Source organism: Rana temporaria, chromosome 8 (assembly GCF_905171775.1).
Source record: "Rana temporaria chromosome 8, aRanTem1.1, whole genome shotgun sequence".
Lineage (NCBI taxonomy): Eukaryota > Metazoa > Chordata > Amphibia > Anura > Ranidae > Rana > Rana temporaria.
In genome coordinates, this window is record NC_053496.1 from 90,055,608 (window position 1) to 90,078,959 (window position 23,352).

The window sequence follows — 23,352 nt, forward strand, 5'->3', positions numbered from 1 at the left end:
AGCAAGGGCATTGAAGATGAAATGGGGCTGGCTCTTTCAGCATGACAATGATCCCAAACACACCGCTCGGGCAACGACTGAGTAGCTTCATAATAAGCATTTCAAGGTCCTGGTGTGGCCTAGCCAGTCTCCAGATCTCAACCCCATAGAAAACATTTGGAGGGAGTTAAAAGTCTGTGTTGCCCAGCGACAGCCCCAAAACATCACTGCTCTAGAGGAGATCTGCATGGAGGGATGGGCCAACATACCAGCAACAGTGAATGACAACCTTGTGAAGACTTACAGAAAATGTTTGACCTCTGTCATTGCCAACAAAGGATATATAACAAAGTATTGAGATGAACTTTTGATATTGACCGAATACTTATTTTCCACCATAATTTGCAAATAAATTCTTTCTAAATCAGACAATGTGATTGTCTGGATTTGTTTCCACATGTTGTCTCTCATAGTTGAGGTATACCTATGATGACAATTGCAGGCCTCTCTCATCTTTTTAAGTGGGAAAACTTGCACAATTGGTGGCTGACTAAATACTTTTTCGGCCCACTGTATTTTTTTTATATATATATATATATATATATATATATATATATATATATTGTGTAGGGGAATTTTTTTTATTCATATGAGGTGTAGTGTGAGGCACTGAGGAGAGCGGTCTCCTCTGAGAATGCCCGTTTACTCAGCAGCGGTAATTCACTGCTGATTAATAAGCGTACAGCTCTCTGATTTTCTGTTACTGTAATCTCAACATGTCTCCCGAGATTACAGTAACTGGAGGCGTTCTCCACAGTTCGAAGCATTTGTAGATCGCGTCACACCTCAAAAGGAAACGTGATCTACACCACTTCATAAACAGGAACTATCCTCTGAGAATGCCGGGGGAACACAGCAGTGGTTATTTTCTGCTGCTTGATAAACACATTAGTCGTATGATCCAGGGGATTATCAGAGTTCCCTGCTAAACAGAACTTTAAGTAAAAAAAATTCCCCTCTGAACTTTTTCAGATCACATGGATTACAAATCATAAAAGAACCACCATTTATTGAATGCTTCCTTTTTATTATGATTCAAAATATAATGCACTGCAATAAGAAAACAACACAACTATGTTAAAGTGAGGAGAAAAGTGGTCATCCATTATTGTTGTATGTGTGCTTGACTAAATAGTCAAATAGACAATTCCTAATGTATTGTTAGTGTACTTTCCAATTCTTAACATAGTTCTAAATACTGTGTCATGAACGCACCTGCTGGGTTAAATAGTAATAAACAATGCATATGTTATGTCTTTCTTTCTTTCTTTATAAGGTGGACAGTGTGATTCTGTTAAATGTGACATAGATATCTTGTGCTAAACACTTCCTGTGAAGCTATACCGAACCTCCTTCATTTAAATTGCCGGTATACTAAAAAAAAAAAAAAAAAAATCTTTCCCTGTCTCCAAAATGTTTTTCCTTTTCAGTCAATTCACTTAAATTATTTTTTTCTCTTTATACAAGGTAACATACATGTTCTTTACAAAGTCAAATATACATATTTACAGTCAATAACCTCTTATAAATCTTTTGTTGAATGTACTTAAGTACAGTTCATGGCAAAAAAAAATACTCTTTAGTACTAGGAACACAGGTAATATATATATATATATATATAGAGTTTTTTTTATCTATACTTATCAAAACATATTGCTAGTCATGCTATCACAGCTGTAATTAATAAATTGGTAAAAAAAGCGCCAGCAAAAAAATAGTCATCTTACATTATTAAATATATCTTATGACAAAAGAACATTCTAGATCTGTATTTTTTTTTGAACTGCAAGATGCAAACTTACAGTATATTTTTTAGAAACATTTTATAGGTGTGTACAGTATGTGGTAGTTTCGTGAAAGCAGAGGTTAACATTTTTTTTTTCATTTGGACTTAAACCATAGTAAAAAAGATGAGGTATGTTTCAGTTCACTAAATTAAAAGGGGTTTTCCGGATTTTCAGCAAGATTTAATAACGTGTAACCTTAGAATATACTATGTGGCCTGTTGCCTTTGAATAAGGATGCACAAAGGTGTGTTTGGGTCCTATTCCAAACCCACCTGAGCAATCTCATGCACTGTCCCTTCAATGGACCAATCATAAGCACCCAAGACATTTCCCGACCAACAGCTGCACGTCTAAAGGGGCGTGCATATGTGCGGCTGTAGGGTGGGGGGATGCTTTGGCCACTTATTATTGGCCCAGTGCAGTGACCGCCACCTGGCAGGTTCGCGCAGGTGGGTTTGGACTAGGCTCCAAGTGTGTTTTAGCTCATCCCTACTTTTGAGCAATGTCCACAGATTTGCCAGAATGTCCTCAAAAGATGTCACTATGTAGTGCACCTGGAAGGCTTACATACATATATTTGTGTGCAGGCTACCCCTGCCTATCTTTTCTCTGCCTGCTGGTCACCCCAGGATTGTGTCTTAGGGGAAAAGACTTAACCTCAGGAAAAAATGTACAGTAGCAACCACTCCGCAATGGTAGAAAGCATCAAGTACCCCTAATGGTAGAAGATGTAAAGGCAGGAATGTACCACCAACTTTATACCAAATAAAAGTTTGTAAACAAAAAAGATGTAAAGGCAGGAAAACATACATTCAAAATTGGTATATTTTAAGTTTTTTTTTTTGGTAATCCAATTACTCTGGAAAACCCCTTTAAGTCTGATTAACATACCTCATCTTGAAACACAGACAGTGAAAGCATACCTGCTACCTAAACACAGGAGGGGCCATTTTGTAAAAATTATAATAGGTTATAAATGATACCTCAGACTGGCAAAATTACACCAATGTCCATGGGAAAATGTAAACCCTAATTTTCCTCCCAGAATAGCCGTCTGCACTTTAAAAAGGTAAAATATGAAGATACATTCAGGTCAAATACAATGCTGTCTAGCTACATATGTAGTTTAATTTTTTTTCTTTTGGCCATCTACTGAAAGTCTACTGAGCATATTTAAGTCACGATTATCTCTTCATATACTACTAAATCATTTTGAATACTAACCTGCCTTTCCTGGATGAAGTAATTGGTCTACTTTACGTCTATACTCCAGCCAGCTCTTATTAAAAAGGTGACAGGCAATGGCCAAAAACAGAGAGACCATGCAGAATTCACCTCCATGACAGCTCTCAAATGAAACATGATTGGCTGCTAAGGATTACTTTTAAGTGACTGTACATAGGTATGTGTATAAAATCTGTGCAAACTTCAGGTTGGCTGAAACCTGAATGAATAAATAAAAAATGTGGCAACTGTTCCATAGGCATGAAATGAGCATACTTAAGCCTTTTTACAATGCATGCCCTACAAAGTACCATACTAGGGGCACCAAGTCACAGAGAAGATCACAGAACAGCCCACTGATGAAGTGGTCAGAATGGAGATCTAAATTCTTGACTATCCATTTTTAAAGATATACTCTTTAGTCAAAGCTGGCAAAACCTTGTCATGGGAAGCTGCTTGGCCTAGACCCCAGACCGTTGGAACCCATACCAAACAGCCAAATTACAAAGTTCATTGGAATGCAACTTGTAAACACATCTGTGTAAGGTTTAAACATGCACATGTATGTAAAATAGCCTACTCGGCCACAGTTACTTCCCATCTATGGGCATCCTTTAAACCTTATATATCCAACTACAGTTATCCATTTATAGAGTGAACAATTGTAATTCCTTTTGGAAATTATCATATGCCTCCTATACACATTTTTTAAATCCTGTCTCTGTATTGTATGGCATTTTCAGTTGTAAAACCTCTTAAGCCAGGCAAGAGAATAAATATAGCAGCAGAGAAAATAACAGCTCTTGCTTAGTCAGATTCTTTACTTCTTTATCTCAATCACAGTATACTTCTATGCATATAAAAATGATGACTGTACATATGCCTACACTGTTATGCAATGATGGGATAATTGTCATTTCATACCTTGCAGGCCTCTGAAATGAATGTCAAAATCAATCTCTGGAAAAACATTCCAGATCTTTATAAACTGATGGACACATATTGTTATATGTGATACTGTTATATCACTAGAAAAATATGTTATTTTGTGATGTAATTTAAAGCATAAAAACGTGACAATACATTTTTTAAAACATGTTATCTCTAAATGTGACCATAACCACACCTTTAATGGTATACTTTCTTTATGCATAAATTGAAGGCAACCAAAGAGCGTGGAGAGGCCAGAAGCTGTTCTTATCACAATTGTACTGTAGCAGCTATTATGGACAATGGTGACAAGGGGATTATGAAGAAGATTTTATGTTACTGCATTTCTCAATGTGCACATCAACATGGACCAGTTTAGGGATCAGGAGGTCAGGTGAGAAGCCTGCCCCATGCTGCCTCTGAAGGGCATTGTTGGAGGACTTTGCCTCGTAATGGCAATGGACACTAGGGTGACCAAGCATTGATCAACTCTCAACTCAACAGGGACAGGCTTCCCACCTTTAATTCCTTATAATTTAGGTAACATTTCAGCTCACGAAATGGCATCTCTGTTTGCAGGAGACAGGTATACTTTAAAACATAAGTATGAAAAGGATAGGATCCTCATTAAAATAACAGAACATTAAGGCAACTTAGTAACAACAGACTGACTAGGTGGAATAACTCTTCACTGTCTCATATTAGAAATATAGAGTTGAACACAGTACTGACACATGTAAACCTTGTTTGTGTAGAACCTTAATGGATACATTCAGCAAATGCCTTCACATAGCATAATACCATAAGCCTGGATTCTTTATAAGTATAGCTTAATAATTCTGTAGCTGCGTGCTGTATCGTCTTTAATAATACAATGGCTTGACATAATTGCCAGGGAACGTGCCAAACAGTTTTGTTCTTCTCGATGTACCTGTTACAAAATAAAAGTAAAATAGGCAAAGCAAAATTAGAATAGCAAAGAAGCAAACATGATTATTGAACTTCATGCAAAAGTCTGTTACCCGATTTTCCACTTTTGTCATACATTTCCCTTTATTTCCTGTCAGAGACACTCAGGATGCACTTAGTAGGAACTAAAAACAGATCTCTACTCTGTCCCCTCTAAATAGTCACCCGAGGCTGATTTCAATCCAGCGCTGTGTACTTCTGCAGCAACTCTTCTTCCCTCTCCCTGTTTTGCAGGCTTGGCTAAGAGCGGTTAGGTTGTCAGTCAAAACCTAAGAAAGGAGAGCGGGGGGCAGGAGCCACGCAGGACTGGTTTTCTGACTTAAATTATGATTCTCAAACAGCCCAGCTTGGGATCAAGCATGTATGAGTGCCCCCATAAAGGCTTCCTACAGGGGCACATGGTGGTGGGCAGGAGCCAGGAGTGCCAGCAGGGGACCCGAGAAGATCAGGACTGCTCTGTGCAAAACCATTGCACAGAGTAGGTAAGTATAAGTATGACATGTTTAGGAAAAAAATGTAAAGCTTTACAATCAGTTCAATTCCTGTTCAAGTGACAACTTAAAGGCTAAGCCCACCGTCTGAAAAAAAAATTGAACATATTTTTGCAAGAGAAAAATGTATCACATTTATCCCTTTTTTTTTTTTTTACAAATGAGCATGCAAATCATTCCAACATCAGTGGATCACCGGTGCAATGCCAGGCTCCTGCACAATCTTCATTCAGCTCTCTGCCTATGCCAAGATACAACTTTCAGTTAGAAAGGTGAAGGAAGTGTCGTCGGTCTACAAGTCCGACGGTCGTGGAGACCTATGTGAAAGAATGAAGTGATTTTCAAATCTGACAGCTGCTGCAGTGGGGAAGAACACCTGCATGCTGTAAAGAAAGGGCATTTTGGGGGTGGGGGTCAATTTGTCACCATATTACATGTTAAATATGGGTAAGACATGGTCTTAAAGTTGGATTTAATCAGTTTCGATTTCCCATTCATTTCTGTATTGGAGACCATGGTCATCAGGACCAATAGTAAGGGTGAATCACCTCAGTGTATATATAGACACCAATAAAAACCTAAGGCCTAGTACACACGGACCGAATATTGGCCGCTTCAACAAAACCTCTCCGACATTTGGCCCGTGTGTACATGAGCCATCCGATCAGCGCTGGTCGGTGAGTTCTAGCGTGCGTCCCCCTGTTAGGACACAATAGCTCAGCAGGGAGATCACTGCACAGTTAGTACAGCAAACTCCCCCTGAACTCCAGCCCAGAATGAAATAAAACAATTTGTGTACCAGGCCTTAGGTTTTAACAATTCTAACCCAAAAAAAGTTTGGCCTTTGCATACATTTTAGTTTAAATATTTTTAAAGAAATGCACAACTACAGTATTTCTTCAATAATTGCATGGAGTTCATCTTTAACATATTATATTACATCATTATGCATAAAATACTTGTATGTTTCACTAATCTGTTTTTACAATGTAAATTAACAAAGTAAACTGTATATGTAGACAAGATATCCATGTAAAATGCCGAAAACAAGAAAACACAAGAAAATCTAATTCTTTTTAAAACTTTTTTTTTCTGTTGTCTTTCATTTATTTCTCAATCACCAACTGTCAGCACCGTATACAGAATATATAAAATGTTATGTTCCATGACTCCTGGTTTGCTACTGGGTCTGTTAACACATTGGCATGGCATCATTTTTTCAGTGCACATAGAACCATTATACCTTAATACAAATCTTTTTAATGTCATGGGTTGTAAACAGAGGAACATGAAAAAATAATTCAATATGATTTCATTTGTTTTCCAAGCACTAGTAAACCTATTTTTAACATATGCTCCAACCAATTCCAACCCGTGACTAGCCCAATTTCTCAAGGGAAAAATTAAACATGAGACATGAAAGCAGAAGCAATGTAGACTCTTCTTGATCAAAGAGTATAACAGCATGGGTGCCACAGTTGGGATGACTCTTGGGTAATAAAAGGCGGCTGTTCTTTCATGTATTTGATGCTCATCATGCAAATGATGTACAGTAAAAAAACATAGCCAATTTATTAAAAAGCTCAAGATATCTCTAAAAAATCACATCAATTCTGACTATATATATATATATATATATATATATATATATATATATATATATATATATATATATATATATATATATATATATATATATATATATATATAAGAAAAACTAGTATTTCCATCTGGATTTATTATAATGAGTTACTACCTAAAGCGGACCAGTCATTTTTCCAACTTTCTATCTATTAAATCTTCTGCCCTTGTTGTTTTAACTTTGGATAGTTAAACATTTTTTTCTGCCAGTAAATACCCTATATAGCCCACTTCCTGTTTGTCTGGTCATTAGCCTAGGCGTATGACATTGTGCACTTACTTTGGTGAAAGTTTGCCAGGAAGGGAGGAAGGATCAGTCATAAGAAGGCCAATGTGAGCTGCAGGTGTGTCTGTGTAAATCCAGGAAGTGAACAGGCAGCAGCATCAGCTGCCCACAGTTAAAATGGATGCAGCTAGACTTAGTGGAGGGAGATTTCTGCAGCTTATTTGTCAAGTACAGAATTACAGTATATATAAAATAATATGTAAAGTGGTTGGAGGGAAGCTTCAGAATGGCAAAGAGGTTTTTATTACAGATTATGTGAGCAGACTGTAGTTCCCCTTTAATACTTACCAACAAACCACCCATCATCGCATTTCTCCATGACATCAACAACATCTCCTTCTCTGAGCTCCAGCTCATCTTCATTTTGTGGCAAGTAGCTGTACAATGCCTGAAAGCCAAACCTGAAAGGTAAGACAAAGAATGTGTCAAGCTATAGATACAAGAATGGTAGTATATTAATGTCAAATGAGGAAGTAAAACTATTAAAGAAACAGATACCAGACTGCAGTTGTTAGGCAAAATCTTAAGCTATGTCGATAATGCCCAAAAAGTGGCTGGTTCAGCAGGAACTGTCCAGGTCAATGTGTACGGCAGTCTGTCCAACAGAAGCCGGTTTAACGGCTGGCTTTTGTTGAAAGGACATGCTGGAAATCCAGCATCAACAATATCACTTGTATTAGTACGTCGATCTGTCAATTTTGGGTTGAACAAAAAGAAAACGCAGTGTGTACCCAGCTTAACTGCAGAAAGAGGTTTCTGGTGATCTTTCTGTAAACCCACATCTCTGATTAGCCAAGTATGCATGTTTTTTCCTCTAAAGTTGGAGACCAGAAGGACACCCCTTCATCAGCTTTTCAAATGAAACAATGGAAATAAGCCAAAAAAATGCAGCAGGGCTAACCAATTGTACCTAAAAAGAGCCTAATGGGGATGTCTTGAAAGGTCATGGAGTGCCCACTGACATGTTTATTTGCTAGCCTTAAGCCTTATACACATGGTCGGACTTCAAACAAACTTTTCAGGGGATTTTTGTTTGAAGGGCATTGGCCGTGAACTTGGTATGCATACACACGGCAGGACTTTTTCAGCAAACTTTCCCAAAATCACATGTTTTTTCAGCTCTTTTCTGCTTTTTACCACCAACATTTGACTTTGGTCAACTTCTGCCATTGTTGGTTGATTTTAACATTGATTCTGAGCATAAGTGTTTGTACTTTGGCCAAAAGTCCAATGGACTAGAGTACACACGATAGGACTTTGCAGAACAAACTTTTGTCCGACGAACACCTAAAAAGTTTGTCCGATGGAGCGTACACACGGTCGGATTTTCTTGAAAACCTGCTCATTTTGAAGTTTGTTGTCAAAAAGTTTGACTGTGTGTGGGGCTTTACTGTTAAAATCTAGGTCAGGTGATAATCACCCTAGGTTTGTTGGCTTCTTTGGTTATCAGACAGCTTATTGTTTTATTCTAAATAAAAATAATTAAAGTAAAATAAAGATTTTTAAATCCCCGGGTCTATTTTAAAAGATTTTGTTGAAAATGCATTTAATTTAGCCTTATATGTCTAAAATGGTTTGATATAATAAAAAGTGCAGCGCTCAAAAAAAAAATTACAGTAAAACCTTGGATTGCGAGCATAATTCATTCCAGAGACATGCTTGTAATCCAAAGCACTTGTATATCAATAAGAATGAATGGAAACTCAAATGATTCATTCCACAACCATCTATTCATAGTAGGGCTGTCCTGATACCACTTTTTTAAGACTGAGTACAAGTACCGATACTTTTTTTCACGTACTCGCCGATACCGATACTTTTTTTAAATCTCATGTGACAGCGGCACATGTGTCAGTATGTTTTTTTTATTATCTTTAACAATTTGTTTTTAATTTTTTACATTTTTTTTTACATTTTTTTTTTACATTTTTTTTTACATTTTTTTTTATTTATAATGCTTTATTTTATTTTTTAAGGAGGGGGGGTGGACCGTGTCAGTGTTTTTTCTTTAATTTTTTTATTTTCTACAATCATTTTTTTTATTCTTTATTTTTTTATTTATTTTTTCAGCCCTGTTGGGGGGGGGCTTTGGTGAGATATTAGGGGTCTTAACAGACCTCTGACATCTTCCCTTTGGGACAGGGAAAGGGACTAGGGACACATGTTCCCCTGTCCCTTTCTCAGCAGCATCAGCTGTGCTGAAAATGACAGCGTCTTCTCTTCATTCATAAACTGAAACATTTGTAAACACAGGTTACAATGTTTCAGTTATGTGAATGGACAGAGCATACACAGGATACACGGCGGCATACACGGGATACACGGCGGCATACACGGCAGCTTTCAGCTGCTTTAAAATCAGCGGTAATCGGTGCTTGTAACTTCCCCACGCACTGATCACCGCCGACAGTACAAGTATCGGGTGAAGCATGTGCAGCATTTGCCCGAGTACAAGTACTCGGGCAAATGCTTGGTATCGGTCCCGATACCGATACTAGTATCGGTATCGGGACAACCCTAATTCATAGGTGCTTCAGTTTATAGTCCATACAAAAAGATTATAGCAACGTGATTTGGTGGTGTAATCATAAAATGTCCATCCACAAATGGAAGCCTCCACAAGGGGATTAGAAGCAAAATCCAGCAGGAGCTACAGAGTATAAAAGAGAAGAGGGGCGCCTCTAAGTGTAGCAATATGTTGCTAAATGTTGCACCTTCCTTAAATGTAACCATATTGCTACACTTAGCCTTTCTTCTCTTTTATACTCAGTTGTGACATGACGCTACTTATATATCAAGACATCGCTTGTATATCAAGTCAAAATTTATTAACAAATTTTGCTCGTCTTGCAAAACGCTCTCAAACCAAGTTACTTTCAAATCCAGGATTTACTGTAATTGAAACTGTGGCATGTGTCAAAGTGCAAACGTTACCAGAAAATATATATTTTTAAATATTTAAATAAATAAATAATCTATGTATATACAAATCTTTGATAGTGACAGTTCATTCAAATGTTAACACCTCTCAGTGATATACAAGTCTGAACATTAGTTCATTATAATGGTAAGGGAATGTATTTGCTAAAAAAGTTAAATAATTGAGAACACAGGCTGATTCTTAGTAAATAATATCCAGGCTGATATCTGGATATCTAGAATGTAGACAAGGGATGGGCACCTATGAGGAGTGCCAGGATGTAAACAGTGGTGTGGGATGTGTTGAGGCCGGGCACCTCTGAACTGGATCTTTCTTCATAAAGTGTACACTTTTATATTTATGTATGCATTTAAAATGGTTTAAATATTTCAGCTCAACTATGTTTTTTTTTGAAGAAGTACAGTTATCCTTAAAACATATTTAATGAGCTAAACATTCAAACATGCTAAACAACTCCATGAAGCAAAAATAAATAAATAGCTTGAATAATTTACTCTTTGTTTCCCATTTGTTATTATAAGTCAAATGATGATTTCTATGAAATGACCTTGAACTGTCTGAGTTAAAACAGCTGTCCCCACTGGGTGAAGACTGTGATCATCGCTAGCGGCTATAGCAGATAATTGCAAGCAAATCCAGTAGGCTGGTTGTAGCCAAGTTGATCGATCAATCAACTTGATACGTTCAGCCTGCCCGCTAATGTTTTGAATCTCGGTTGGTTCCTGCTGGTAGGAGAACTTTCCTATTTAAGCTAAGGCTACTTTATGAAGAAAACTGTAAAATGTAAGCTTTTGCACACCCTTTATTTTGATACACCTGGAATATATTTAAAGGAGAAGTACGTTTTTTTTCTTCCAGCATCATACTTACCTAGGTGGAAACCGCATTGTTCCGATGCTGCATCTGTCCTCCAGCACCCCTACACTGTAATCCTGTCTCCTGTACACCGGGCATTATTGTAATGCCCGGTGTACAGGAGACAGGACCTGTGATGTCTGAGGAGCTGGAGGACCATGGTCCATGGTAAAGATGCACTGTTACTCAGGAGCTGCTGCTAGTGTGGATACTGAGAGGCTTGAATAGAAGCCAGCTGGGAGCCGTTCGTTCATGGTTAAAGGGTGTACTGTTTTTCGGGAGCTGCTGCCAGTGTGGATTTAAAGAGGCTTGTTTGCAAGCCAGCCAAGGCGAGAGGCTGGGGGAAGCAGGGTCACCCGGATTGGAGCACATTACACTTGGGATTTGCTGGATTGGAGCACCATACACGTAGCAATTGCTATTGATGCTCGAATTGTTTGCACAATATTGGACCTTTTTTCTGAATTTGCACAGAGATTCACAATTGCACAATTTTTTGGAACGAAGGATTATTATGTGCATGAAGACACTTATTTTGTTCACTTTCATTTTAGCTATTATTATTATTCATATTTTATTTATTTATTTATATTTTATTATTTATTTCTTCACAGGATTTGCAATATAATTTTATGCTATCAGCGCACTGCTGGCAGCATTTATTGTTGGTGTCTAGGCACGGTTTTGGGATTGCACATAAGCGCCTCAAAACCCCCACCCTCCCATTCTCGCCAGCTCAAAGGTGGAGAATCGAGGAGAGACGAGAGAATCCCCCCCCCCCCCCCGAGGACTGAGGAGGAACATTGACTTCCTTCTTCCTCAATCAGACACCCCAAGACTGTAAACATGTCCCCCTGCCATCTTTATGTACTGTAGATAAATACATACATTTTGTGTAGGGGGGCCAATTTGTTTATCAACATGAAGTGGGCGGTCTCCTCTGAGAATGCCCGTGTACTCAGCAGAGGTAATAAATGGGAACCAGAGTGTTTCAGTGATTTTTCTGGTACTATAATCTCGCTATGTCTCACAAGATTACAGTAACAGGAGGCGTTCTCCACAGTTTGAAGAGTTCGTAGATCACGTCACTCCTCAAAAGGAAAAGTGATCTACACGCTTCATAAATAGGCACTCAGAGGAGAGAAATCTTCTCTTAGGCCTCGTACACACGACGGGACATGTCCGATGAAAACGGTCCGCGGACCGTTTTCACCGGACATGTCCGCTGGCGGATTTTGGTCTGATGGCTGTACACACCATCAGACCAAATTTCCCACGGACAGCGAACGCGGTGACGTGGCCGTGCCGTCGCTGCGACAATGACGTGCGCGACCCTGGAAGGTCAATGCTTCCACGCATGCGTCGAATCATTTCGACGCATGCGAGGGCTTTCAGCCGAGCGGACATGTCCGGTGAGTCGTACAGACGACCAAACATATCCGACGGACAGGCTTCCAGCGGACATGTTTCTTAGCATGCCAAGAAACATTTATCCGCTGGAAACCTGTCCGATCCACCGGAAATTTGTCCGGTCGGCCGTACAGACGACCGAACATGTCCGCGGAAACTAGTCCGACGGATCCACAGACAGAATTCTCACCGCTCCAGGTGAGCCTCGTGATGATCAGGGGTTGTTGAACCACCAGGGTGCTGGCAATGCGGTAATAGCAAAAAAACAAAAGAACAAAAGCTGGACAGCCGCACTCCAAAATTTTCTTTAAAAGAGATGTCTTTATTTTCAACTGTGCATACAGTCACTGCAAGCCCACAAAAATCAGTATGGCCAACGTTTCGCACTGGCGTCAGTGCTTAGCCATGACTAAGCACTGACGCCAGTGCGAAACGTTGGCCATACTGATTTTTGTGGGCTTGCAGTGACTGTATGCACAGTTGAAAATAAAGACATCTCTTTTAAAGAAAATTTTGGAGTGCGGCTGTCCAGCTTTTGTTCTTTTGTTTTTTTGCTAGTCCGACGGATCAGTTTCAGCAGACATGTTCGGTCGTGTGTATGAGGCCTCAGAATTCCAGAGAACTCAGCAGTGGTCAACTCCCACTGCTTGCTAAACAGACACATGTATTCAGTAAACACAGCTATTGCACTGAATTCAAATAGTTCACTTAATTTACTTTAATGTGAATTCTGTGTAATCCCTAGCAGAAAAAGAACTGTATCAACAGGATCTGTAGGAGGGCGCTTAATTGTATAATGCTCTCTGCTTCCTGGAATCACCAATTATGTTTAAACTTTCAAGGCAAGCTTGAATCTGCCTGGTGGCTGAAACATTTTAGCAAAGTTGTTTCTTACATCTCTTTTTTTAAATGCAAGAAAAAGCAATGAGAATAGGGTGGGTGCACTCTAGAATAACCCCATTACAGACAAAGAGCACCATGCTAGACTGGTGACGTAAACACTATGGAGTTGATTTATTAAAACTTGAGAGGGCAAAATCTGGTGCAGCTGTGCATGGTAGCCAATTTGTTTGTAACTTCAGCTTGTTCAATTAAAGAGACATTGAAGGCCGTTTTTTTTTTTTAAACAACAAACCTACCTGCTCTGTGCAGTGGTTTTGGTCCCTACCTTCTGCCGAGTGCCCCATTGCAGGCAGCTTGCTATGGGGGCACCTGAGCAGGCTTGCTCCTGAGCCACTGCTCTGTCTGTCCATTCAAACATGGAGCGTGGCTCAGCCCTGCCCTACTCTCTCCTCATTGGCTCACTGGCTCTGACTGACAGCAGCAGGAGCCACTGGGGAGGCAGAGACTCTGGAGAGCCGCTGCTCTCGTGCACATCGCTGGATTGAGATGGAGCTCAAGTAAGTATTGGGGGGCTGCTGCACATAAAAGTTTTTTTACCTTCATGCATAAAATGCATGAAGGCAAAAAAATGAGCTTTTATAACCACTTTAAACTTTGGCAAAAAAACTGGGAAAGGATTGGTTTCTATGCAGAGTTCGCAGGCTGCGGCTGCTTGAATGGCCGAGCCACGATTAAGTCACTCCCGCACGTTTTTGGCTGTGGCACACAGCTCTGAAAGAATGGCACGGGTACGCCGTACCTTCAGAGTACATGCTCCGGTGACGTCACCAACTGCTGCTTGCCATAATATCTCCTAAATGGAGCACGTTTAATAGATATTCAATTTACCAACAGGTAAGCTTTATTAAAAATGAGAGTTTACCACCATTTTAAGACCCTTCTCCCTGTATGCAACCCAAGACTGAATTTTCTATTTTGACTGGCGCATAGCTTTAGGTTTCCACTACTGTGACCTGAAAGTCACACGATTTTGATGTGATTTTTTTGCCGTGATTTTGATGTGACTTGAAGCAATGCCTGTGTATTCTTAAGGTCTATGGACCTCAAGTCGCATCAAAGTGGGACCAAAGTAGTTCAGTGACTACTTTGAAGTCGCACAGATATGAATGGTACTCATTGGTAATTATGGGGTACAACTCGTCATGCGACTTTGCAGTCCTAAATGACAAGTAGCACTAGTGGAAAGGTAGCCTTAATGGAACACAGTGTTGCGATTCCACAATGGGGCACAGTTAATAGTGGATAAACTCTTGAGTTTATTTGAATTCTTTTATAGTATAGATCTGTTCTGCATGTATAAAATAACACAAATTAAATATAAATGCATTGCTGCCGCAAAAAGCTGGTTTATACTTTCATGTTTGAACTGTGACATACATTACAAGAAAGGGTAGCTGTTTGACAAAGCCTTAATCTTGACTTCCCTCGGGCAGCTGTGTGAATATCTGACATTTCCAGGCAGACTCCCCTCTAATCTCCCCAGCTCAATGGCACACATTCCTCCTCTGCTTATATAGCTAATGGAAAATATGAAGCAGCACAGGAAGCTAAGAAAAGGCATGACATAATGATTGGTTCAAGAGGTATTTCCTATACTACAAATACAATATTCTAAAGGTCATATCATGCAGGTTGACGTCATGCCTTTTGTTAATGTGGAAAATGAGATATCCGACAACCGATGTACATTATAAACTTGACCGGAAAGTGTCTGAATGAAAAAGGAGCATTCCCTCAAGAACTTTTACTTCAATCTTCAAAGTGTGTGGTCAAGGCTAAGACATGCAATTACATCTTAAGCATGTGTTAGCATGAATTTACACCTTCTGATTCATTTACTATACAAGTTAGCTGGATATTCCAGAGATCATGTGTGCCTAATCTGTGTTCCCTTTCTGTGATTTGCACACAGCCTATATCTGCCTTATTTAAAACATAGGTGCAGGGAGCAAACTGATAATTCTGAGGCCCCGTACTCACGACCAAACATGTCTGCTGAAACTGGTCCGCAGACCAGTTTCAGCAGACATGTTTGGCCGTGTGTTGGCCCGAGCGGACCATTTTCGGGCGGATCGGACAGGTTTCCAGCGGACAACTGTTTCCTGGACTTGCTTTAAAACAGTCCGCTGGAAACCTGTCCGCCCGGACATGTACGGTCGTCTGTACAGACCTACCGTACATTTCCTGCCGCCCGCCATCCCTCGCATGCGTCGAATGACTTTGACGCATGCGTGGAAGCATTTTAAAGGCGGGCCGCCCACGTCGCCGCGTCATTGTCGCGGCGACACCGCGTCATCGACGTGGCGACACCGCGGACACGCCCCGCGTATTGTTTACGCGCGGACTTCTGTTCGATGGTGTGTATAGCCATCGAACAGAAGTCCCCGGGCAGACATGTCCGATGAAAACGGTCTGCAGACCGTTTTCATCGGACATGTCCTGCCGTGAGTACAAGGCCTAAGAGGTAACCTTTGCTGATAATACCATAAGGGGCTACCATTGCTGCGAAAGCAGTTTGCCCGTCTGTTATGCGGACTCTATGATAGGAGTCCGTTTAGCCTGGTACACACGTACCAATTTCGGCTGATTTAGCAGGAACTGGCCAAATTTTGGTAGTGTGAACCACTTGTCTGTTTAATAGAAGACGGTGTGCCATTAAGCACCTCTGACTTTCCTGATTTGCATGTCAATGACTCAAAACACTGCATACAAGGGTCAGCCAAACAGTTAAAGTTTTTTTTAGATGCCTTCAAAGTGTTGTTGCTAGGCAGAATAGTTAATCTTCCCACTTCCTGCACCTAGGTGCTTAATGCTTCCTAACCTACACCGCACAGACTCCTGGGAATGTAGTGGGTGTAACTTTCCAGGAGTCTGTGCACTCCCCAGTCTCAAAGAATCATGTGACTTGGACAGCACAGGTGCTGAAACCTGATCTGACACTGCTTGTGCAGCACTGAGCATGTGCAAGATGTGCAAGGCTGAAATCCAGGAAGTCATACAGTCTGGCTTCATGATGCCCACACTTAAGATGGCCCCAGTCAATTTCTATTTTATAAAGTGTCTAAATGCTGTAACAACCTAACAAATGGACCTTAGTTTACAGACTAACTTTACTAGAATACATTAAGCTTGTGTATTACAGGGGTATTTATATTTAAAAAGTGAAATTGTGGCCGGAACTCCGCTTTAAGCAATAATCACTTTCAGAGGGAGGATTATACAAGTAACCCTCTAGATTTAGGAAACATGTATTTTACATTTGGTAACTCAAAGCAACTATTCAGAATATATTTTTTTAGTGATTCAGCAGATTGACTGGCTGATAGGGGTTAAAATACTGGAGATTTCGGATTTTGCACTTAGCAGTCTCTATTGCATAAAGCTGGCCATACAGGGAACACATTTTGTCCAGTTCCTGATGAACCTGACAAAATTTGAGCTGTGGGTAGCTCTGTTGGCCTTCTCCTGCCTGACATTCTTCAATCTGGAAACTGAAGGAGCTGGGCAGAAAACTGTTGGCCAAACCTCTAATCAGATGCAGTTCAAACAATTTAAAAAAAAAAAGGGAATCACACAATCCCATACACAAAATCCTATACTCACAGCTGATCCAGAGGAAGGTGAAAAACCCCAGCAAACCACGATCTAATTTGCTCCAGCAGGGGAAAAAATCCCTTTCTGATCCCCCAAGAGGCAATCGAATATTCCCTTAATCAACTTTACCTATACATGTTAGTACCCAGTTATATTATGTACAGTACCCAGTTATATTATGTACAAAGGACATAAAGTCATGGGCAGCGCTAAACATTGTAAAATGGTTCAACCTTTCCTCACTTTACTGAAGATCAGTGTTTGTTTTTGTTTATGTCCCCACTGGAGAGAGATTTCCTATCAGGGGAATCATTCCATTGAGGACACAGCCAACATTAAATAGCTAGCTATCTCTTGGGGCTTAAGCATTCCTCACTCTACTACATAAAGGTAATTGTGTTGATTACTTGTTTTCTTCAGACATATCCCACCACTTTCTCTCTTTGTGATCAATGGGGCACAGCCAGGAAAAAAAAGGTCTGGCTGGAGTTATGCCCCGTACACACCATCACTTTATGTGATGAAAAAAAAACGACACTTTCTGTGAAGTAAAAAACGACGTTTTTGAAACTTCAATTTTCAAAGACGAAGTTGCCTACACACCATCGTTTTCTCACAATGATCTTGCAAAGTGAGGTTACGTTCCACCACGTTTTTCCATTGAAGCTTGTTTCTGGGCATGCGTGGATGAAAAAACGTCTTAGAAAACGACGTTTTTTGCTACACACGGTCAATTTCTGTGAAGTAAAAAGTGCACTTTTGAAAAACGACACATAAAATTGAAGCATGCTTCAATTTTTTTTGGTCGTTTTTTACAAGACATAAAACGACGTTTTCCCACACACACGGTCAATTAAAGTGACGTTTTTAAAAACGTCATTTTTTTTCATCACATAAAGTGATGGTGTGTACGCGGCATTAAACTTTGTATGCAAATAGGTCTAGGCCCTCATATGCTGTCACAGATTATGTCCCTCTACTCCTCCCCATCTGCCAGAATTTGGGTAAATGGATACTTGTCCCCCTACGTTCTCCATCCATAATGGGATGTGACAAGGTTGTCCTCTGTCTCCTCTTCTTTACGTTCTTGTTATGGAACACTTGGCCATCGGCCTGTGCAATAATTCCAATATTACTGGTATCTCGGTGGGCCCTATCTAAACTAGCCCGTTTTGCCAACGATCTATTGCTGTTTGTGACCCAACCAAGATTGTCCCTACCTCAAATTCTGCAGGAGTTTGCGAAGTTTGGCGAGGTAAGCAACTTTAAAGTGAATAACAAATCAGAAATCCTGAATATTTCACTGTCAAAAGAGGCCTTTCTAAAATGTTTACTATTTCCTTTTAAGACCGATTCCACCTGCATCCGTTATCTCGGAATTCACGTACCCTCAGACGGGACCCAGTTTTTTTCTAGAAACGTCACTCCTCCCCTTCTTAGAACTAGGACTTCAAACTATGCAACCAAGCGCTGGTCTTGGCTAGGTTAATGTTTAAAAAATGGATGTTCTCCCTCGGTTCTTATATTTGTTCCAAACAATTCCTATCCACATACCTTCCTCATTTTTCAAGAAGCTCCGTCAGATGTTCTCCAATTTTATCTTGAAAGGGGCCTGACCAAGTATACATTATGAAACACTGGAGCTCCAGATGCCTCTATTTATCATAAAGCAGCAATACTCACGCGTATACTCGACTGGTTTCAGCATTCCTCGTCCAAACTATGGGTCCAACTAGATGGTCATATGAATCCAAAGCACCTCCGTGCTTTACCGTTGATGCCTGCTGTACTCCAGAAGGGAGCATTGCTATCTAGTGACCTCTCCCGCCAAACAATACAAATCTGGAATCAACTGCTTTCCTCTAAAGCCATATCTAAGCCACTGATCCATGACCCCTTTGAGATTCCGGCATTTACGACGGCCATGCATGGGATGGGATTTGGACCTTGGCGCAGAGAGGAGCATAGGCGACTTGCTCAAGTCATTCAAACAGATTCTTCTTTAACTTTGGACACTCCATCCCGATCGTCCTCTCGTCACCCAACACAATGGCTTCAGAGGCAACAAGTACTATCTTATATCCACACTTTTCCGTCTATACCGGATATTTTTTTCTGACTTATCTGATTTTGAGAACATGTTGTTACAGACCAATCCCCCAACACATGTGGTTTCCCAACTCTATTCTCTCATACACTTTACCTCCAACCCTGACTTCCCTTCATATACAAAGGCCTGGGAATTAGTGTTGGGTCACACGATTTCACCTACGGAATGGCAAAAGTATTTCATTTTGAAACACAAATTATCTCTCGCTTCCATAAAACATAAAAAAAGGTTTAAATTGGTGTCTCACTGGTATAGATGTCCTTCGACTATAAAATATATCAACCCAACACTTCCAGACACCTGCTGGTGCTGCTCCTCATCCAGGGGTACCCTGGTGGGAATGCCCTCCTGTGCAAATGTTCTGGCAAACAATCTTCTGGACTTGTACTGCAGACTAATGGCGACTTCAATTACACCCTTGCCTGAGGTAGCGCTGCCGCTTTTATCTATGCTCCCCAGACTTAAAGCGGTGAAAAAAATATGTACTGTACCACTTCCTGGCTAGAACGGTGATACTCAGACACTGGAAGTTGATGAACATGACTTCCCTGGGGGACTGGGCAGTTGAAGTGGACCGAACCTGTGATCTGAAACGTCTGTTGTCATGGGAAACGGGTAACATTTCTCCAGTACTTGGACCTCATGGTCTATGTTCCGCTATTCCACAGGGTTCATCTCTTGGGCTGAGGGTGATCCAATCACTACTACCATTTATCCTAGGTGGAGTGTCCCCTGCACACTTCGCTATATTACTTTCTCCCCCCCCCATTATCTTTCCTCTCTCTCTTTTTGCCTTATTGATGCGATTTGTGAAAACTCTAAAAACACAATGTTTATTTTACTTCACCACAAAGGAAATATGCGACCCAGGCAGCATACCTCTGTTACACACTGTTTTAAGACTTATTGTGTTATATACAGGTGATTGGCACCCAGAAGGCAGATGGTGAGGTCTACCGAATTCACACATGCTTTAGAAAATGTGAAAATATACAGTTGAACCTCAGATTATGAGAATAATTATTTCCTGGAGTATGCTCGTAATCCAAAGTACTCGCTTATCAAAGCGAGTCTTCCTATTGAAGTCAATGGAAACAAAAATAATTTGTTCCGCATTTACTTCAATGGGATGCAATACCAAATGCGGCCAGAGAGCGGCGAAAAGGCCCGAGGACACTTCGGCTCGTTTCCTGCACCTCAGGCCAAATGAGATACTGCAGGCCAATGTTTGGCTTTTCTCGGCCCCTGCGCCCCTGTACCTCAGGCCAAATGAGGTACTGCAGGCCTATTTTTGGATCTGCTCGGCTTCTGCGCCCACATACCTCAGGCCAAATGAGGTACTGCAGGTCTATTTAGCTTGAATTCTCCTAGTCTTGCGAGTCAAAACTTGCAAACCGAGTCAGAATTCAAAAAATAAATAAAAAGTTGCTCGCAAATCAAAACGCTCTCAAACCAAGTTACTCTTGAACTGAGGTTCCACTGTATAGGCATTTTTGTTTAATCCTTATCGCCTGAACATGGGAAATCTTGCTTTTCTGTTTTTACAAAAGCTGCACTATGTGTAACATGCGTTATGTTTAAGTTTGACAAACTTCTCTGTATTCTTGATACATACTCTTCTTTAAATAAGATCAAAATAAAGCTTTAATACAAAAAAAAAAACATATGATTTTATAACGCAATCACAAAGATTTCTTGGTACAGGTACTGAATTAATATGCCAGGTTTGAGCCACCACAATCTTCTGTCCTGAGACATTCAGTAATTTAGTAACAGCTGGAAAACCAAGATTATATGGGAAGAAAAGGAAGTTATTGGTCACTTACATGTCTTGTGGCGTCTGACTCCTCTCAATGCTTTCTCTTCTTTGTTGTGCTTGAGGTTGCTGGGAAATGATTAAACATTGTTTATTGTCATAGGAAGACACTTTATGTCGATAGTCAAAGGGGTGAGAGATAGTACTGCAGTAACGGACTGATTTCTCTGCAATGCTTATTATCTCATTGCAGACCGCTTCCTGCCGACAGTCAACAAGAAAAAAAAGACAGGAATAGATGAAGACATTCCAGAGTGCATCAAATAAGTCCAGCACACAAGAGAAGTGGAGATCCCATTAAATCCATGTGGTGTGGAGGAGAGTTCCAGAGTAAGCATGGAAAAGACAGGCAAGACACAGAAGAAGGTAAAATTTAGTACAGATGTACACAAGAAGCAACAGTGCAGAGCCTGATGCGGTTAGCATGTTGCTGTTAGACAATGCTCTCATTCTAGCAAAGAAATGTCGGTGAGCTTGGCTCTGTCATGCATTGGGTTAGGATTCAAAATGCAGGCGTAGCGAGAGAGAGAGAGTACATCGTTTTTACCAAGAAACAAAAAGACACACGTGTTAACACAGAGAGAAGTCAAACCAGGCCACCAGTGATCTGTCTATATCCAGCGCATCAACAATCTCTTACCACATAGCTCTTTTCAGACTCTGTGAGCTCTGGTCCTGTGCTCAGTGTATGCTGGGGCTGCTGTGATCATCAAGCACATTATAAGGGACACATTTAGCAAGGGTTATTGGGTTACAGGGATACACATAAAGGCAGACAATACTTTGAATCTAATACATTATCCATAGGTAAATTCCAGTCTAGCAGCTGTTAAAAGGACAACGTGATTTTCAAAGCCATAATGGACTCTTGTTTTACCATAGCCAATGATGTCCCAATATCACTATTAGTCTTAGCTCCTCCCTACTTTAACTCCCTTACCTCTGATTGTTTATAATACCTGGTGACTTCTGTTAGCCCATCAGGATTAAGTAGTAACTTTAGAAATTATATAAGAAAATATTGTGTTGCGCTGATAATCAAGTAAAAAATTGCATACATATATATATACACCATATACATAAATAAGAACCCCCTACACCTCAAATCAGGGAGGTATATGTGCAAAAGATAAACAAAAACCACTCAAAAACTATAATGTGAAAAAATTCAAATAGAACCAGCAAAAATAGTTCATGGAAAAAACACAGTTCAGTACATAGGCTAATAGGAGACAGGTGTGAGATCCACAGTCCTTTGGTGTGCAGCTGTCATTATAGCAAAAAAAAAAAAAAAAAAAAAAAAAAAATATAAAACCTTTTCCTTCTGGACTCCCCGATTAACACAGGATATCAGCCGCTCATAAGGAGAAAAGAAAGATATATGGTGCAAATAACGTAATAAAATGGGAAATGAACCCTGCAATACAATGATTGCACTCACGGAACCTCGATGGTAAAAAGGCTCAACTGCAATCAGTCATTGAACGCCGCTCAGTGCTACGATCTCCTCAGAAGGACGGATTCGACCGTCGATCGCGTCACTCGGCTTCTCCCCCACGCGTATCGTCAATAGCCACTTGACTTATTCATGGGTTCGAATCCGTCCTTCTGAGGAGATCGTAGCACTGAGCGGCGTTCAATGACTGATTGCAGTTGAGCCTTTTTACCATCGAGGTTCCGTGAGTGCAATCATTGTATTGCAGGGTTCATTTCCCATTTTATTACGTTATTTGCACCATATATCTTTCTTTTCTCCTTATGAGCGGCTGATATCCTGTGTTAATCGGGGAGTCCAGAAGGAAAAGGTTTTATATTTTTTTTTTTTTTTGCTATAATGACAGCTGCACACCAAAGGACTGTGGATCTCACACCTGTCTCCTATTAGCCTATGTACTGAACTGTGTTTTTTCCATGAACTATTTTTGCTGGTTCCATTTGAATTTTTTCACATTATAGTTTTTGAGTGGTTTTTGTTTATCTTTTGCACATATACCTCCCTGATTTGAGGTGTAGGGGGTTCTTATTTATGTATATGGTGTATATATATATGTATGCAATTTTTTACTTGATTATCAGCGCAACACAATATTTTCTTATTTATTCACTTTGGTTTTGTGCACCTCACGTGTCTGCAGCTTATCTTTAGTATTTTATATGGTTTTAGTAATAGCGCTGTAGTACCTTTTTACATATTATAACTTTAGAAATTATCTGCACATGTGTCAGCCATGTGACCCGAAATTTCTTCCAGTTATTTACATTTCTCATCTTTAACTATTTGCACTAATATCACAGCTGCCAACCTCTGAATATAATTCCCAGAAATGCTTTCATACAGGGTGAGGTTCTCTAGGCA

General features: G+C 40.2%; 1 protein-coding gene across 38 annotated transcripts in view; it reads right to left on the minus strand.

Moving 5' to 3' along the window:
• Positions 1-1,045: 1,045 nt before the first annotated feature.
• Positions 1,046-23,352, minus strand: part of SORBS1 (sorbin and SH3 domain containing 1) — a 469,099-nt gene continuing 446,792 nt past the window's right edge. For 32 of the 38 annotated variants that reach the window (XM_040362222.1, XM_040362223.1, XM_040362225.1 and 29 more), the window contains 4 exons: positions 21,637-21,696; positions 21,007-21,065; positions 7,656-7,768; positions 1,046-4,911 (listed from right to left, as the gene is read on the minus strand). In XM_040362222.1, the coding sequence (XP_040218156.1) occupies positions 4,844-4,911; positions 7,656-7,768; positions 21,007-21,065; positions 21,637-21,696 (300 nt within the window). In that variant the 3' untranslated portion in view covers positions 1,046-4,843. Of the gene's footprint in view, positions 4,912-7,655; positions 7,769-21,006; positions 21,198-21,636; positions 21,697-23,352 lie in introns of all 38 variants that reach the window. The other 6 variants (XM_040362208.1, XM_040362240.1, XM_040362245.1 and 3 more) reach the window with 2 other exon arrangements.